Source organism: Nelumbo nucifera, chromosome 3 (genome assembly GCF_055504915.1).
Source record: "Nelumbo nucifera cultivar China Antique chromosome 3, China Antique-T2T, whole genome shotgun sequence".
NCBI classification, from domain to species: domain Eukaryota; kingdom Viridiplantae; phylum Streptophyta; class Magnoliopsida; order Proteales; family Nelumbonaceae; genus Nelumbo; species Nelumbo nucifera.
Window position 1 is genome coordinate 19,641,871 of NC_142651.1, and position 18,270 is coordinate 19,660,140.

At 40.9% G+C, this 18,270-nt stretch overlaps 1 protein-coding gene across 6 annotated transcripts; it reads left to right on the forward strand.

Annotated features, from left to right (window-relative positions):
* Positions 1 to 1,159: 1,159 nt before the first annotated feature.
* LOC104600380 (4-hydroxy-tetrahydrodipicolinate reductase 1, chloroplastic-like) lies at positions 1,160 to 8,149 on the forward strand. Of its 6 annotated transcripts, none has more exons than XM_010263293.3 (11): positions 1,191 to 1,330; positions 1,620 to 1,703; positions 2,090 to 2,290; positions 3,294 to 3,531; positions 4,861 to 4,994; positions 5,104 to 5,178; positions 6,591 to 6,692; positions 6,935 to 7,044; positions 7,142 to 7,229; positions 7,320 to 7,410; positions 7,560 to 7,788. In XM_010263293.3, the coding sequence occupies exons 3-10, from the start codon at positions 2,099 to 2,101 to the stop codon at positions 7,386 to 7,388; spliced, it is 1,008 nt and encodes a 335-aa protein (XP_010261595.1). In that variant the 5' UTR covers positions 1,191 to 1,330; positions 1,620 to 1,703; positions 2,090 to 2,098; the 3' UTR covers positions 7,389 to 7,410; positions 7,560 to 7,788. The 6 variants fall into 6 exon arrangements, 4 of the variants coding, with proteins under 4 accessions (XP_010261608.1, XP_010261595.1, XP_088757575.1 ...); XM_088901449.1 differs by having other exon boundaries at positions 1,630 to 1,703; XM_010263306.3 differs by lacking the exon at positions 1,620 to 1,703 and having other exon boundaries at positions 1,160 to 1,330.
* The last annotated feature ends 10,121 nt before the right edge of the window (positions 8,150 to 18,270 follow it).

Here is an 18,270-nt window from a genome sequence, read left to right on the forward strand (position 1 = left end):
CAATTTTTACAACAAATATTTTATTTTTTATTTATATATTTGTATGTATATATTATTTTATATCTATAATATATATAGAAGAAGCACATGAGCCTCGGTTTAGATCGAAGTATCAAACTGAATTGAACTTTTCAGAGAACTCTAAAAACTCGTAAAAAACTTGATTCGTGAAAAGCTTGAAGTCGAATAACTAGAATTGAGCTTTTCACATTTTTTTTAAGCCTTAAAAGGCGAAATTCGTTCATAAACTAAATGCTCAGATTTACAATCTATGAAGCATTTTCACATGCTATGATATCATGTTTGTAGTCTGTATCATATGAAACGGTTTTGGATATCTCTCGCTCTTTTTTTTCTGTTTGTTCTCTCGTTTCTTTGACAGAAATTCTCTTAAAACTCCCCTAGGCCCTAATTCTCTGATCCATTGAGCAAAAATCGATTAGAAAAACAAAAGAACGTTAAACTCTTTACTGAAGTTTTGAATAAACAAGACATTATCATTCATTTATTCATCATCAGTTTTTTTTTTTTTTTTCGTCGAGGAAAATAAGTTCACTGGATAATAAGAACTTCTACAAGGGCTAGGATGAATCAATAAAACAATTTTGCTTCTTCTCTTCGTTTCCTGTAACTCGGCAATTTTGGAAGGTGTTGCCTGTTTTCACAAGTGGAGAAGCGACAGACAGTCAGAGAATCCCAGTTAGAGTTTCCCCCCTTTTTTAACCAGGAAGCCAATCTAAGGTGAACACGAGTGAAAAATGATGGGAATTCCTCTACAGTTCCTAATGGATATGGTGTTATCGGGGTTTCTTTGATTATTGGTTTGGGAATCTTCTCATTGGTTGCCTTCATTCTCTGCTCTGTTGCTTTCCTACAGAATGCTATGGGCGTCTCTTAACTTGGAGGAGGTATTTCTTACGCATTTCTGTAAAACCTGAGTCAAACTCAAAGCTGTTGTTAATTTGCCGGGAAAGATTAGCAGTGGTTCTGCTCCGGACGAATAGTAAGACCAGTCGGACAAGGCCGAGAGAGAATCATGAAAATGGTTCACTCCACAATGAGGCGGTTTGGGTTTGAAGATCGGGTCGAACCAGATCCCATCCCGACGGTTTGAAAACCCTAAACCCTGCTCTGTAGCTGGTAAAAGCATAATTTCCAAAGGAAGTTCGAGACAAAACTTCTAGACAAATCAAGCAAAGAAGAGAAATCTGAAAGTCGTTGACAAGGAAGAAAGAGAGGATCGACTCCTGTTCTGGGCTTTCGGATTATTCTGTTTTTAAGTTGAGGGTGAATTTTTGAGATTTCCAGTATATTATATCGCTCTGGTCAGGTAGCTCTAAGCTTCTAACTTCTTCTTTATTCTTATCTGGTTTGTAAAATAGTCTTGGGTAGCTTATGAAACTGGAGTCTGGAGGCATGTCTTCTGGTTAGAGAATGTGAAATGATCCTATAAATTTTCCTTGTCCTGGGCTTTATTTGGTTCAAGTTGGCGTGCATGATCGAAGGCAGCAGTAACTTTGGTTTCTTCTCTTGCCATTTGATTGTTGTAGTTGTACAACAATGGCCATGGCCATAACCTCTTGCAGTCTTGCTAATGTAAATATTCTTGCATTTCTTAGTGAATAGCAGTCTTTGTGGAAGATTGACGGTTTACAGAGCAAGTTCTATAAATTTTCCATCAGAACTCCGAAGTTATAGAACAGGTAACTTTGAAATAGGTTGAGAAATTCAACTAAACGGAGAGAGAGAGAGAGATTTCAATTGCAGAGAATATACTGGATCGTAAGCTTCCAATAAACCAGCTGGTCGATCTACCGTAACCAGCTGGTCGATCTACCGTATGGAATAGAATACAATAGATATGTAGAATCTTAATACCGAAAATGCCCTTATAAAAATTCATTTTGCTCCCCCTCTCTCATTTGCTCTCTCTTCTCCGTGGTTTTCTCTCTGCGTCGCTAAACCCTCCAATCCCCCCCTCTCTCTCGCCAATCCCACTCGCTCTACATCTGTCAGAGACATTCTATCGCTCTATCTCTCTCCCATTGGGTTGTAAGCTGAAATCTTTATCTTGTAATTGTTTTGACAGCCATAGCTAATGGGTTTCGTGCTTAAAGCTCCAACAAACTTTCTGCGACAGGAAAACCTTGTATCTTTCTCCAGAAGCTCTAGGAGGAACTGTCTTACTCTTAGAAAGCAGAGACTAACAGTTTCAATGTCATCCGTGGCCAATACAGCAACTTCGATAGTCAAGCCAGAAACTGAGAAAAATCTTGGGTTTCCAATTATGGTACTGATGCATTAACATTTGTTGTCTCTACTATTACCTTTATGCTTGCTCGTAGGGCATTTCTGGGCATTAGGATAATTTCATTTCGATTTGTATTTTCAATGATGTACTTGTATGATCAAATGCCTCCGTGTGGCTATCAAATGCCTCCTAATTATTGTCTTCCTTTTTTCTTCTAAGAATTTCATTAGGCCTTTTATGTTTATTTATTTTATTTTATTTTTTCAGACGTTTCTACAATGCTAGGAACAAATGCAAAAGTTGTTTTCTTTTTTACCCTTTCTCCAGATTTTGGTAGAACATAAATGTTTTTTTCCCGGCTTATTTTACATAACTTTTTTTATTTCATTATTCTATATAATTAAACCTATTGTTAACATTCCAGCATGACCGCTGCTGTCTAGAAATATTTTTTTTGAACTTTATATTTGTGATAAAAATTCAGAAAATTTGAAGCTCTTTTTTTATTCTCTAATAAATATAACATGAGATGAAAAGGTTATAGCTTTTTTCTTTTTGCATTTTATAACAACCTCTTGTTATTGTACATTTTTTATTGAACTTTATGTATCGTTTTGTGGCAGAGGACTATCATATGTGTATGCATGTATGATTATTAGTTGTGTTTGTCTAGGTTAAATCGGGTTAATAATAGTTGACTAGGAAGTCTGACATTATTGTTCATATCATTAAAGTCATGTCTTTATATTCTTTTTCCTGATTGATGACCCAGAGGAGTCTTTACTGTTGTTTGTTCCTTTTCCAGGGGATCATGCTACTTTAATTTTTTCCTTTTTGGGTTTCAATGAAAAGAACCACTTAATATTTATTAAATCTTATTAACTTTCTATAGTAGAACATCCCAATCTTTGTTTGATATCTATGTTGTTGGGAAAAACAATGTTAAAGCAAACCATATCTTGTCAAGAATAAACATTGCTATATTCCCTTGCTGCATGTGGAATTGTAAATTAGCCTCATACTCTTTGGTGTAATTTTGTAGGTGAATGGCTGCACTGGAAAAATGGGAAAGGCAATTATACAAGCAGCAGTTTCAGCAGGACTTGAGTTAGTTCCTGCATCATTTAGCAGTCCAGAGGAAGCTGGTCAAGTTGTGCAAGCAGGTGGGAAAGAGATTCAGATATATGGTCCTCCTGAAAGAGAAGGTGTTCTTGCATCACTCTTTGATGAACACCCAAATCTGATTGCCGTGGACTTTACTGTGCCTGCTGCAGTGAATGGTAAGTTTTTATGTTTCTTTCTTCTAGAAACTTGTTTACTATGAATATGTTCCTTGTACTGGTGTCAAAACAATATAGCACTGATCAGCACTAGATATTGCATAGGTTTCCTAGAAAACTTCTTTTGACAGATAACAATGAGAATATACAGAGGAAAGAAGATAATATCAAGGTTATTGGTTTATTATTTTCATTAACTTTCTCTTGGCAATTTAGCTCCTAGCTATCCATATACATATATGCTTTGTCAAGATAATTAGATAAATAGGGATAAAATTTGACAAGCTCCTAATGATTTGAACCTCCATTGAACATGAAGGGATATGAGTATAAAAGATAAACAGCCTAAAGAGCTAAAATAATGGTGCCAACCTATTAGATAGGATTCTTGTATCCATTATCAGTGGCTTGGATATTTGAGAAATGAAGAATAATATCTTTTATGTTTAATCTTCTTATTGGTATCTGTATCCAGGCATCATAGCTGCTTTAGTAAATAACAAAAGAAGGAAAAAAAGAGATGCATAGACACTATGTTTACTTGTGGCTGATAGATCATGTAGGACCTCCACGATGAGATGGGATGCATTTAGATACAAACATTACAGCATAATTGCATGAAACTAAAACACATGCGTACTATCAGAAATTGGTAGATTCCATGAGTGGAAACTTATACAAAAGAGTTGTCATTAATGTTTTCTGATGTCTAATGTAACTTGTGACCGGTGCATGTCCAAACCTTGGTAATCTCAGAACTCAGAAGCTGGAGCTTGTTGCAAGTATTTATTGTAAATTCTGTTATTATAATTATGGTCCGATCTATACCTCGAATGTTATAAGGTATGGAAACAGTCAACAAAGCTCATAACCATGCATGTATACATCCAGGGTGTGTACCTCATCCTTCAGTGGTTTTCACCAAGGAGCCAGAGATTTCCTAGGCAAACTAACACAATGATTGATGTTATCTGACTAGAGTCAATGACCCCCATGGTTTCACCATAATTTTGTTGCCTATCCAAGAGAATGTGATGGCTAGGAGGCTATCTGTAAATTATTGAATGGTAGCCATGGCCAATTGATCAGGAAAAAAGGGGAAAGAAAATGTAGTAGTGAATCTACTTGGGTCAAGCTGTTTTTGAATATTCTGTAACTTAGCTATTTGAAGAAAAAAAAAGCTATTTGATGTTATTTTTAAATTTTACTGTTTTTCCTTTTCTTTTTCCCTCTCTTTGAAGTAGGACAGAATTCATTTTGCTGAGATCAAATAGTTTGGATTAAGGCTGAGTTGAGTTGAGATCTTTTTTTTTTTTTTTTTGATTGCAGGCAATGCAGAGCTATACTGCAAAGTTGGTGTACCTTTTGTAATGGGAACTACAGGTGGGGATAGGGAAAGACTGTATAAGACTGTGGAAGACTCAAATGTTTATGCTGTAATCTCTCCACAGATGGGAAAACAGGTTTTTATATTCCTTTTTACATCTTTTTGTTTTTAGTATAGTTGGGAATGTTTTATAGCTAGATTGTTCCTATTTCCAATAAAATCCATTGTGGTCGGTTTTTTCCTAGGTTGTTGCATTTCTTGCTGCTATGGAGATTATGGCCGAACAATTTCCTGGAGCCTTTTCAGGTTATTCTTTACAAGTATGGTCTTCTCTTTCTGGATTAATATATACCTTCTGGTGTTTGATTTTATACATGGATTTTCAAAAGCGTTCCTGATTAAAACTATTAAATCATGTTACCATGATGTTGTCCATGATGAACACACAGAATCCTGCCAGGAATCTATTAAAAAGGATCTGCTGAGAAGTTATATACCAAGAATATTGAGAATGTAAAGAGGCTTCATAATCTGCTAAGAGACTCCACCCATGTTGCTGTGGTTCTTGAGAGGCCTAGTTGAATTGTTGGAGATGTATGCAGCAGGAGAAGATATTTGTATGGTGCATGAGGAGAGGAATGGTGGAGAAGAAAATTAGAAATGTAGAGCAGAAGAATAGGGAAGTCAAACCTGATTACATTATTAGGAATTGGAGTAGCTTTGGGGGGGGGGGGAGGGTAGGAGGTATAGGAGTTGTCCCTTTCATGAGCCCCATTAGAGGGGGGAACATGAAGAGGGGGCTTAGTGAGGTAGTGGGCAGAATTTGGATCAAGATTCCCCTCACCCTGAAGAGGAGGCTCAAATAAAAGAGACCTCGATCATTAATTAATAAGCAACTGCCTACAGAAGTTGTATTGCGAAGATTGGCCTAGGTCACTAAATGTTCAGGGTCTTTTTATGGGAGGGGAAAATTTACAATGTCTATGTTTAGAACTTCAACTATGAAGATTTTGTTTGGTGACGAGTTTTTTATGACATGATAAAATAAGGAGGCTACATTAACTAGATTTGCCAAGGATGGAGGTAGACAGTGTCTGACATAAAATTTAGATAAAGGATTGAAGTTTCTGATACAATAACAAACCTTTATACAAGTATCAAAGTATCATAGTACTGAATCCTAGCATAGAAAAAATGGAACCCAGTACAGCCTGAGCTAGTAAAATAATTGAAAAGTAAGGTTACTGATAGGTACTGGGCTTTCTTTTTGTGGTGGTAGTATGGGACCTTTGTATGTAAATAGGATTTGGAGCATCTATTGTTGTTGTTATTGTTATTATGATGATGATAAGTCGCTGATGCTCCTCTCTCTCTCTCTCTAATTATGTGTGTGTTAATTGGGTGTTTATACTTTATTGGGTGCTTTCAGAATGGGATTGGGAGGAAATGGTTCTCCTGGATTATGTTATGCCACCTCTACACATTTTTCTATCTTAATAAGTTGCCTAAAGGTTAAGGCAGTTTGTGGTTTTCAGCCAGAAGATCCTTTGTCCCCCATGTGATTCATCATAGTTAGCCCCCAACTATGTCTATGGGTGAATGTGAACTAATTCACTTGGCTTGTTCTCTTTGTTCTACTACTTATCAGAAAGTGTAATCAACCCCAAAGATGGTTGTGTTCAATTGTGATTGTTTCGAAATATTGATGGTCATCTTTCACATAATTCTTAAGGTAATGGAGTCTCATCAAGCAAGCAAGTTGGACACGTCTGGAACAGCCAAGGCTGTCATCTCCTGCTTCCAGAAACTTGGTGTCTCTTTTGATTTGGATCAGGTATTTCTACCATTCCCTTTATAGTCTACTACTGTCTCAAAGTGAAAAACTTAATGCTCAACCGTCAACTTGGAAAACTTGACCTGGTTTTGGGTTGTTATTAAGTGATGTAACATGATAAATTGCTTATGTTTTCTCTAATTTGGTCTAGTAGGACTTTATAATTGAGGTATCTTTTTCCATATGTGCAGTAGGTTCCATTATTGTTCTTTATGCTTTATATTCTTATGTCTTATTGACAGATACAACAAATTCGGGATCCTAAACAACAAATTGAGTTGGTAGGGGTCCCAGAGGAATACCTATCTGGCCATGCATTCCATATGTATCACCTTACATCACCTGACCAGACGTAATCTTACTGTCCCATGTATATTTGTTGTAATCTTGGAACCCGATGTATTTCTGTACCTAAAATCTAATAAGCACTAAATGCTTTGTTTCTGCAGAGTTTCTTTTGAGTTTCAGCATAATGTCTGTGGGAGATCAATATATGCTGAGGGCACTGTTGATGCTGCCATTTTCCTAGCCAAGAAGGTCCCAAATACTTTCCTTCTCTTCTAGGTTACTCCATGCTTTTTATTTTCTTGTGATATAAATTGATCATAAGAGTTTCTAATAATGCAGGTTCGAACCAAGGCTGACAAGAGAATCTACAATATGATTGATGTGTTACAGGAAGGAAATATGCGATGATAGGTGGTTTTGATTTTTGAAGGTCTAATATAACTTCTAGTTGCTGTCATCATTGTTTGAACTTAAAGACATGATTGAAAATTCAAAGATGGAGGGCGGATGATGAACTTGCTTTATGGAATTTTATGGCAAATTAAACTGAGTATTTTCCTCTTTCTTTCAATTGGCCAGGCATTGGTGCGGTGGTAAAATCTTCAGTGCATAAGAATGCGGGTTCCGGCTGGCCATTCATGCAAAAAACTGCAGGGGGGGGGTAATTAGACCAGGATGCTGTGTACTGCTTCGAGTATGCATTTGCACATCACTTTTCTATCACAAACAGTCCAGAACAAATAACCCAATTTTGTTACTTCTTGGTAAAAAGAGCTTTCTAATGAGTTTTCTATCTTGTGCTTGTGTAGATTTTGCATTTACCAACCTAGGGTTGTCTCATTGGTGTGTTAGCTTGTTTGTTCCAGCGTTGACGTGGAATCAAATCTTGCAACGAGCACTTTGGGAAAAACCGAAAAATGGGTCAGGGGAAAGTTAATGATGAATTGCATTTAATTATGTACAACATATAGACCTGTAAAGTGGGCTGGGCTGCCCGCGGGAAGACACAGCCCAGCATGACTCAGGCCGTGCCAAACCCTGTGCTGTTCCGGGCTGGTCGGGGTTTTGCCGTTTTGATGCTTGTTTTCAATTTTATTATATTAATTTATTTTAATATTGTTGTAATTTTTTACAATTTTATTTTTATTTCATTTGAAGTGTTTTTTTTTCAATTTCCTGTCTATCTTGTTAATTTATCTTCTTCTTTTTTCATTATTTTTTAGTTTTTCTAAAAAAATTGTGCTGCCCACTAGTGAGCATCCCGCAAAAATGGATATTGCTGGTACAACATATTTTCACCTGCTGTATTCAAAATTTATTTGCCATTATAACTCCCAATGTCCCCACTGTGCATTCTTTGATCAACTATTGCAGATGCTAACGTGGATCTCATGTACTAGCATTGGAACCCTGTATCTGTAGTGCCCAGACTTTCAGGTATCTTTCTGGCTGACCAGCTTGAATCGATAACTGTTTTGTGTTTGGTATCGTATTCTGGGAGCCCATGAATGGTTGGTTCATTTTATTTGATTATAGAGTCTAGACATTCAATCATGCTTTTTTTTTTTAATCTCTTTTGAAGAAGGGAATTGGGAAAAGAGACAGCCATCAAGATTGATAAGATCAAGGCTAAATTTGTTAAGAAAAATTCATAATCCCTTGCGTCGATTTTGTTTTTTATTTTTTTTTTTGTTTTGGTATTTGATGATATGCACCACACCCATCCCCAAAATCAGTGGTTGAGGGAATCGAATCCACGACTATATCGGATGAACCAACTAACATATCAACTGAGTCACCCCTCTTGGTGCTGAGAGAAATTTAGGTATAGGTCGTGATATATAGGCCTCTTTCCTCGAGGGGAAAGTTGTCAAACTGTTGTGGGATTAAAATGCCTTTGCCAGCATGCATAAATTAGTGCTCTTTTGGGACATATTCCCGGTGAAAGAATAGGGCCCTAGTATTCAAAAATTCTAACACTGGGGAATTGGACGCTATATACAGATTATTTGCCATAAACAATTGAAATGTGCCTTTTGTAAGCAAAATTTCCTATTGCCTATCGCTTACCTGACTTCGGATCTCCTGCCCATGAGAACTCTGCCCACACCTACCCACAATACACTATCCCTTGTGAATTGGGAACATCTCCCCCTGCATAATACTATGCAGAGGATGATATGTTCTTCATGTATGGCTGCAATAAACGTGGGCAGAGTTCTCGTGGGCAGGAGATCCGGACTCCGCTTACCTTACCCTCCCAAGTCCCAACTCGTTTTGGATTGATCTCGATTGATTGATTTTACAAGGAATCTGTTTGGTTTGGTAAAATTCTTAGTTTACAATTTCACATGAAAATTATGGTTAATTGGAAACATAGTGCCTGTTTAGCAAGTATTTTTCAGAAGATATGTTACAAGATCTGATGGTTAAAAGACAGAGTGAGTTTTTGCAAATAGATCTTGGAAGACCAAAGATTGTTTGGTTGAAATATTTTACATAGATATCACAAAAGACCATAAAAGCTAGAAGACCATTTGGTAACGTGAATGTCTTGTGTGTGGGCTAACAAACCTTTCATTTAAGTATTTAACATATGAGACACACATACATTTTCTAAGGTGAGACCCACATACCATTGGTGGACATACATGTGGGGTCTATGTATCGACATGTATGTGGGGCTCATGTACATTTTACAAGGTGGGCCCAACATACCATTGGTGGCCATGCATATGGGGTCCATGTGTGGACATGTATGTGGGGCCCATATACATTTTACAAGGTGGACCTCACATCCCATTGGTGGACATGTATGTGGGGCTTATATACATTTTTAAAAGTGGGTCCCACATACATTTTCCAAGGTGAGCCCCACATACCATTGGTAGGTCCCACTTACACATTCAAATAGTTTTTGTGGAAAGATAACCCATTTTCTTCCAAGTGTGTGCATCGTACAACACGTTTGAAGAAGACGGGGCGCTAAAAGACCGTAAAAGCTTCATTTGAAGCTTCTTGAAAAAGCCTAAATTCGGGCTTCTGGCGTCTTTTATGGGCTGGAGCTTTCCCGAATAGATCTTTCTATTGCCAAACGAGAAAAGTCCAGAATTCAGGCTTTCGACCTTCTAAACAGCCTGAAGCCCACGCGGAAAGACTTGCCATACGCGGCCATATGTATTTAGTGTTGGTATCCAATTATCCATCTATAACTGAGTGATCTAAGGCTTAGTTTGGAAGGAGTACAAATGCAAATATGTACAATGTAAATACATATAAAATAAGGAAAATTACAAAGACCCCCTATACTTTGTTTTGCGACAATGACCCCCTGTACTATGACCATGAGACAAAGACCCCCCTTGACCATTAAGTCAGATGACAAAATGCATTAAATTACCAAAATACCCTACTAAATTTTTTCTATTTTCTTTTTTTTTGCCCTTTTCTCTTAAAACTTATTTAACTTATTATTTTCCATTTCTTTTCTTCTTTTCCCCTCCCTCATCGTCCTCTCTCATTCTCTCTCTCCCAGCTCTCCCAAAACAGAGCCAGAGACTCTCCTCCTGCAGCACTTGCGGAGTCGGAGCCGGCATCACGTCCCGACCTAAACGTGTTCGTCGTGGTTGGACTCGTGGACTACTTACTAACTACCAAAACCATTTACAGAAGATACGTGATTTTGGCGTCATCACGCCCACCGACTACTTACTAACTACCAAACTGTAGATTATGCAGATTTCCTTTCCAAGCTTTTGATTCTCCGATTTGAATCTACATGGAACAAACCTATTTCCTCCCTCCCCACTCTCACTCTACCCTTCCTTGAAATTTCTCTCCCCTTCCCATCTCAGTCCTCTGATTCTTTCCTATATATCCTCACTTCTTCCAACATTCATTGGAATATCGGCCTTATTTACTTGGTTCCTCTTTTCTTCTTTTTTCTATTTATCTCCATCTCATGTCTGTCGGTCGAAGAAGGCCACATGTGGAAGCAACCGATGCTTTGGTCATTCGGTTGACTCCTTGCTACCAGTCCGTGCTTGCTGTCATGTTGGAAAAAGCAGGGGTTTAGGCCGGTTTTACCTACTACTGGATTTGAACCAATGACTCTCGCCGCATGAAAGCGATACTCTAACTGTTGAGTCAAGTAGGTCAAGCTGAGTCAAGTCAGAGAAAATAGACCTAACAGAGAAAGCCGCACAACTAGAGTTCTCCGTGGGGCGGACTCCCTCTCCCTCTCTGCTCAAATATCTTTGAATCATGAAAGGAGAAAAATGGAGAACAATCAACAGTCGTTTTGGCAATTTAGCGATGAACTAAGGCTACAATCAACAAACTTGGCAAATCTTTCTCTTAACAATTCAATATGGGGGAATTCAATGATCAGCTGAGGCTACAACGATCAGCTGAGTCCATGAGCCGGAGCCGGCGTCACGTCATGGTTGGACTCGTGGACTACATATGCCAAAACCGCCTATCTTCTGTAAATAGTTTCACAGAAGAGAAGCAATGAAGAGATGTATTGTGTTCATTAGTTTCTAGAGGCTCCACAAGGCGTCGGAACGTGTCCCCAACTCAATGGAGAGAGAGATCGGGATTGAATTAAATGGGTTCAATCCCGATGCTGTTAAGGGGAAGGGAAAGAAGAGAGATCGGGGGAAAGAGAGGAGAGAGAGGGAAAGAGAGAAATGTGAAGGAACAGAAGGGTAGTATCGGAAGGTTGGGGAAGATGAACAGTTTTTTCTCCTAGTTATTGCAAGGGTAGTATGGGGATTAAAAAAATATTATAATGGCTTTTTTGGACGGAAAGCTAACGGAAGGGAGTCTTTGTCTCACGATCATAGTACAGGGCGGTCTTTGTCACAAAACAAAGTATAAGGGGGTCTTTGTCACAGACCCCATAATACCGGGGGGGGGGGTCTTTATAATTTACCTACAAAATAATACAAAATATAAGGTTTTGCACTCTACATATTTACATTTGTACTCCTTCCAAACTCAGCCTAAGGTCATTATTGAAGGCTATGCAGCAGCCTTGATTGTTAAAAGAATTTGCCTATCAGAGGAGATTTCCCTGCAACATTATTGCCCTACTTCACCTCTCATCTCTAGTTCCAACTCAATGAATTTTTGTCTCGATTTTTACAGGTGCAAATTCCCCATGCTTAGAGACAAGTAACGGCATGAAATGGAGGGTTAGGATGTATTGGACATAACAGCTGTGCAATGGGAATATATCCCTTGCCATTTATGGGAGATGTTCGTGGTGGTATTCTGTGAAAACAATTTGTGGTAGCAGATCTGAGATCTAATCCTGTTTCTTGTTGATAATTGGTAGGATTGGATCTTCACACAAGATTAGATTCAGTTAATGTAATATAATCCCATCATACATGTATTTCCTTCAGGGTCCAATGGACCTGGTATAGATACGAAGATATCTAGCTAAGGTCCAAATCCTTTTATTCCATCTAGATGGATATGGATTGTTTGGATCAGCTCCCGATCTGATCCGGAGCAATCAAATAGCTCAATGTCTCGTAAAGAAAGTTTAGGCCTCGTTTGAGAGCGATTATGACATATTTTTTGTTGGTAAAAAGGGAAAGGGAGGGCTGCTTCGGAGAAGCTACTAAAAATGACTTTACACAGAAAATTGTTCTCATAAATGTATTTTTGGCTTTTTGAAAAATTTTTCACCAAATAAGACTTTACGATTTTCTGTGTGAGGCTTACCTTACAACACCAGACCAGATCCACTATGGCGGTGTTTGGAACCGTGCCGTTGTTCCAGAAAATGGTGATATATTAGCGCCACATTGGAAAAATCGGTGTTCCAGGAAATGTCAATATGTTTGGAACCAATTTTCCATAAAAAAGGTGCTCTAAGCCATGCCTTGGAAATCAAGAAGGCATGGTTTAGAGCAACACTGAATTCGACATTTTCTCAGATTGGAGCTTGTTGCTGCCAGCGAGGATATGATGTGGTGGTGATGTGGACTCCCTATAATGGGTATCAGTGCTGAAAACATATATGAAGCATTGGTACCAAACAGAAGGTGTTTTTGTTGCTCCATGAAACTTCCTACCTGGCAGCAACGTTTCCAAACAAAAAAAAAGACATTGTTTTCTCAGAAAATGGTGCTTCCAACCCACATATAAAGCTATTTTCAGAAAACATCTTTGTATCTGCAACATCGAGCCAAACATAAAAGCCCTCCCAAACAAGAGATTAGCTGAACTATGCATGAGCCATTGAATGATAGTTAATTTTGGATTTTCTGTGCACACTCTGCTAGTAGTCTGCTGAATGGTGGCAGGACCTCTTGTTGCACAACATAAAGGAGATAGCATCTGCACCCCACAGGTGCCTCCCAACACATCCCAATCGTGTATTAGGAACATCTTCCATTGACAATTATGAATTGGGATCTGCTCCTTACACCGATCTCATAGCTACATTCTACCATGCGTAGAAAATATTTTCTATGAATAATAACATATAAGTATGAGAGATGTTCCAGATCCGATCGGGAGTTGTATGTGAACTCTACATTCTGCAAGCACATGAGAACATTTGATATGAATTTAACGTACATACTGCATACATGTAAGAGAAATACTGGCTGTCCGGCTGAATTTGGTCTCTCCAAGATGGGGAACTAAGGCCTCATTTGATAACACTTTTCAGATGTTTGGTGTTTGAAAAACTTGCTTTTAATCGAAATGGGAGGCTCTTAATGCGCTCAGACGCGTTTAAGAGCCATGAAAATGCCAAAAATATCCTCTATATTCTTTTAGAATGACGTGCATACCCCCGGCGCCCCCCAAACCCAAGACAACCCTACCAGACGCAAAAACCCCCAAACCCATGAAACTCTCTGCTCTTGTGAAAGCAAAGGTATGGCGGTACAGGCACTTGGAAGGTTCGTTTACAGTTTCGTTTCTTCTTTCTTTAGATTTCTTAACTAAAAACCTTTATTGTTTCAGGGTTACAGGCGCCTACCAGTTCGTTTCTTCTTTCTTCATCAAAGGTATCTTTATTTCGATTTTTGGAATTTTAGCACTTCTTTTCATGAGGGTTTGTTTCATTTAGGTTCGTTGTTATTGGGTGTAGTGATGATAATAACAAGGTTGGGTTTATTTATGTGGGTATTTATTTTTCAAAATTTACTTAAATGCCAGATCTTCTTGTTTTGCTATGCGATAATTGATGTAGGAAGTTGGTTTTCTTTTCTTTTTAAATTTCTTGAAAGAGCCTTGTTTACATGTTTTGATTATCAATTTTCTGGAATAGTCGTTTAGTTTGTTTCTCTTTTGACATTTGGGCAATGTAGAATGTTTTGGTGAATAGATTTTCCAATGAAGTAATTCCACCTTTAGTGGTGATGATTTTTCTGGACTTGGTCCTCTTGCCCTTTAATTTCAAGGTTTATGATGCAGGGACGTTTGCCCAAATAATTTCAAGGTTTAATGGTGGAGAATAAAAGTAAAAGCAATGGTGATGACATGTAGTACCACGTTTCTTTGAACACCCAGCACCCATCTATCTCTGTCTCTGTCTCTCTCTCTTTGTCGTGTGTGTGTGACTTGACTGTGTCTATCTCAAATTAATCTCCATTGACACAGTGGTTGCTATTTATAAAGGAAGACATGGAAATGAAGTATTAACAGCTAATTAATTTGCTTTAACATTATAGAATTAATCCATATTTCTAATTCGAGGGCGAGTGGATCTCTCTTTGGCCCCAACTTGTGCAGGGTATAAATTATCTAATGGCATCAAAAGCCAATGTTTATTCCCTTGTTAAACATTTATTATGTTATTTATTAATCATTTTATTATTTTTAATAGTTATTAATTATTTTTATTTTGTTATTTATTAATTATTAATTATTTTTAGTAATTATTATAAATTATTATGTATCTACTTATTTTTATTCATGATACTATTAATTATTAATTAGTAACTGATGAAGAAAGATTTGGCCCGACCTCGTAACCACTCAACACGTGGCAAAGGCAACAATTCGACACAACAGCTCGCCAAGGCGCGAGCTCCGAAAGGAGGAACCAGTGGTCCGAACTCCCCGTAAGGAGCCCGAGCTCTCCCTTAGGCCCCGAGTCTTACAAACACAAAGGGCAACAACCCGAACTGGTCTGCCCCAGGGCAGTTCGAGCCACACCACTGTCCGAACTCAAGACTTCACCTCACACACCACTTCAGCACTTCGCCCCCGGGACACCGAACTGAACAAACCGTACCTGACACCGAAGGAGTCCGTATCCAGAGGCGGCGCACCTAACTGACTTGGGATCTGACGCTTGACAGCCGCATTCCAACGGCCACCTGCCACCGCCACCTGCCACCGCCATCTCCAGTTACAGAGATGGCTCCGACAAGGAGCAGTGGCGGTTCTGTTCCAGCAAAGGTGATGACACCCGAACTGGCAGAAGCACAGAAGTAATCATACTCGACCTGACAGAGGCCTCAGAGTGAGTGCGCGAGGTGGTTATAAAAAGGCTCTCTACCCCCTGAGGACAAGGTATGTGAACTTTGCATCATCTAGTTTTATCTTGCCTTTGAGAGAATACTAACTTGAGCTTCGGAGTGATCTCGTCGGGTTCCTCCCCGGAGATTCCCCACTTTCTTCTCCGTTTCAGGCCCCCCTATTGCTCCAATTAGAGGCAAGGTCGTTGACAGCTAGGATCGGCCGGATTGAACACCATCAATTGGCGCCGTCTGTGGGAACTACGCTTCTAAAAGCCTCCCTCTAAAACTCTCATAACCTCTTTTCTCCAGAAACCCCAACACTCATGGCTTTTTCCAGCAATGCCGGACGTGGCACGGAGATGAACACCATCGGGGAACAACTTCAAGTCCCCGTGGTGTGCGTCGGACAGTTCACCATCCCCCTTCCGGTGGATGGGATCCCCAGCTTGAATGCGTCACAAGCAGTGGCGCCCGTAAACCTTCCTGCCATGAGCATCCCCTTTCCTCTCCCTATCGAAACAACCTTTACTGAACCAACTGTTGTCCCCCTGGCAACCATCCAGAACCAGTTGGAAGACCTGATGCAATGCATGCGGGCAATGCAAGCCCAAATGCAGAAATTCCAACAACATCAGCTTCAGTAGCACCAAGTACTGCACCACATCTCCCAGTATCACTATCAGTAGCAGTTCCCCCAACTGCCTCTGAACCAACCACTACTTCCACCTCGGCACCCTGCTCCAAAGCCGGTTAAGCCCTCCCCTCAGGGTGGACGCCGTCACCGAGGAGAGGCCTCCCAACCTCAGAACCCCCACAAGAGCCAGGCCTCATCCCCGGGCCGAGGGCGAAGAAAGATCACCCCCGCCTCGCAGCTCGCCGGCGGGTCAGGCACCTCGCCCACCAAGTTGATATCCCGACACTCCAAGTCTGAGCTCCCGCTGACAGAGAATCGGTTCAGCGTCCTGGCGGCAGACTACCAACAGCCCGGGCCCATCGAGCTCGGCAACACAGAGGCCAGCAGCGCCAGCACCAGGCCCACTCAACAACGAAGGCATCGACGAAGTTGCCGAACTGCCACCCGTGTCCTACCCGAGCTCAGAGGTAAAGAAGAGACGAGCTCGGACGAGGTAAAAGCTGCCCCAATTCTCTCAGTTCCTTCCCCCCTCGCATCAGAACTCTTGGCAGTCCCCATGCCCAAAGACTTCAAGCTCCCGCCTTTGGACAAGTATGATGGGTCCTTCGACCCCAACGACCACGTCGATGCTTTCCAATCCCAAATGCACCTCGCTAGGGCCAGTGAATCATGCATGTGCGTTGCCTTCACCACCACCTTCAGGGGGGTAGCCCGCACTTGGTACAGGAACCTGGCCCCCGGGTCGATAAGATGCTGGATCCAGTTCGTGCAGGTCTTCACCGCACACTTTGTCACCAGCAAGCGGTGCCCCAGAACCGAGGAAAGCATCTTCGGAGTAGTCCAAAGAGAAGGAGAATCCATCCGGGGCTACATCAAGCTGTTCAATGAAGCGTGCTTGCAGATACCGCGATTAGACCCCGCGGTGCAGCTCGCGGTGGCCAAGAGAGGAGTAACACACAAGGAGTTCAAATAGCACATGGTAGCTAACCAGCCCGCAACCGTAGCCGAATTCCTCAAGCTCGCGGATAAGTTCATGAGAACAGAGGAAGAAATCAACCAACGAACCAAAAGCGGGAACAAGAAAAGAAAGAGGGAAGGCGAGCCCTCCAACCCAGTCGACAGAAAAAACCCGACCCGGGAGCCGAAGCCGAACTAGCCGTTCCGAGCTCCCTTAGCAGTTCGGACAGATTACACACCGTTAAACACGAGGCGGACCGAAATCTTGATGACGATCAAAGACGCCCCATACGTAAAGTGGCCACCTCGCCTAAAGGGGAATCCAAACGAGAGAAATAAAAATTTGTACTGTAGTTTCCATAGAGACCACGATCATAGTACCGAACAATGTAATAATCTCCGGGACGAGATAGAGGGACTCATCCGTCGCGGATACTTGAGGAATTTTGTACAGCATGATGATAATGATAACAATAAGGCAGGTCGGCAAGGGGAGCACGGAAAGGATGCCCCCAAATCCAGTAGCAGGCCAGCTGAACCGTTGCAGCGATAGCCTCTGGAAGAGAGGCCAATTCGGGGAACCATCCATGTAATAGTGGGAGGTTCGGTGGTAGCAGGGTGTACTTCGGCAGCGGCTCGGACGTCAGTTCGCGAAGCAGCCCGAGAGGAACAGAACCCTCCAAAGAGACCGAAGACTGAAGAACCGATCTTCTTCACGGAAGACGATGCGCGAGGGGTCCACTACCCCAACGATGACGCGCTTGTCATAAAACTGAGGATCAGCGACTTCGAGGTCATGCGAGTACTCGTGGATTCGGGCAGCTCGGCGGACATCCTCTTCAAGTCAGCATTTGACCAGCTATAGTTGTAGAAGAGCGAGTTGAAGCCCGCAAACACACTTCTGGTGGGCTTCAGCGGAGAGGAAGTCAGGCCCCTCGGAAAAGTAACAGTACCTGTGGAAGTCGGCACGTGGCCTTGTGCGGTCAGACTCAACCACGATTTCCTAGTGGTCGCGACCCCCTCCCCATACAATGCCATAATAGGGCGGCAAATTACGCATATCCTGCGGGCAGTGGTCTCCACATACTATTTGGCAATGAAGTTCCCTACAGACTTTGGTGTGGGGGTAGCGCGGGGCGACCAGCTTGAGTCCCGCAAATGTTATGTTGCCGCCCTAAAGGGAAAAACCAAGGCGGCCGACGAC

Coding starts and splice junctions, on each gene's coding strand:
- LOC104600380 (XM_010263306.3), top strand. CDS start 2,099: ATGGGTTTCGTGCTTAAAGCTCCAACAAACTTTCTGCGACAGGAAAAC. Junction 3,532..4,860: donor TGTGCCTGCTGCAGTGAATG/GTAAGTTTTTAT, acceptor TTTTGATTGCAG/GCAATGCAGAGCTATACTGC. Junction 5,179..6,590: donor TTTCAGGTTATTCTTTACAA/GTATGGTCTTCT, acceptor ATAATTCTTAAG/GTAATGGAGTCTCATCAAGC.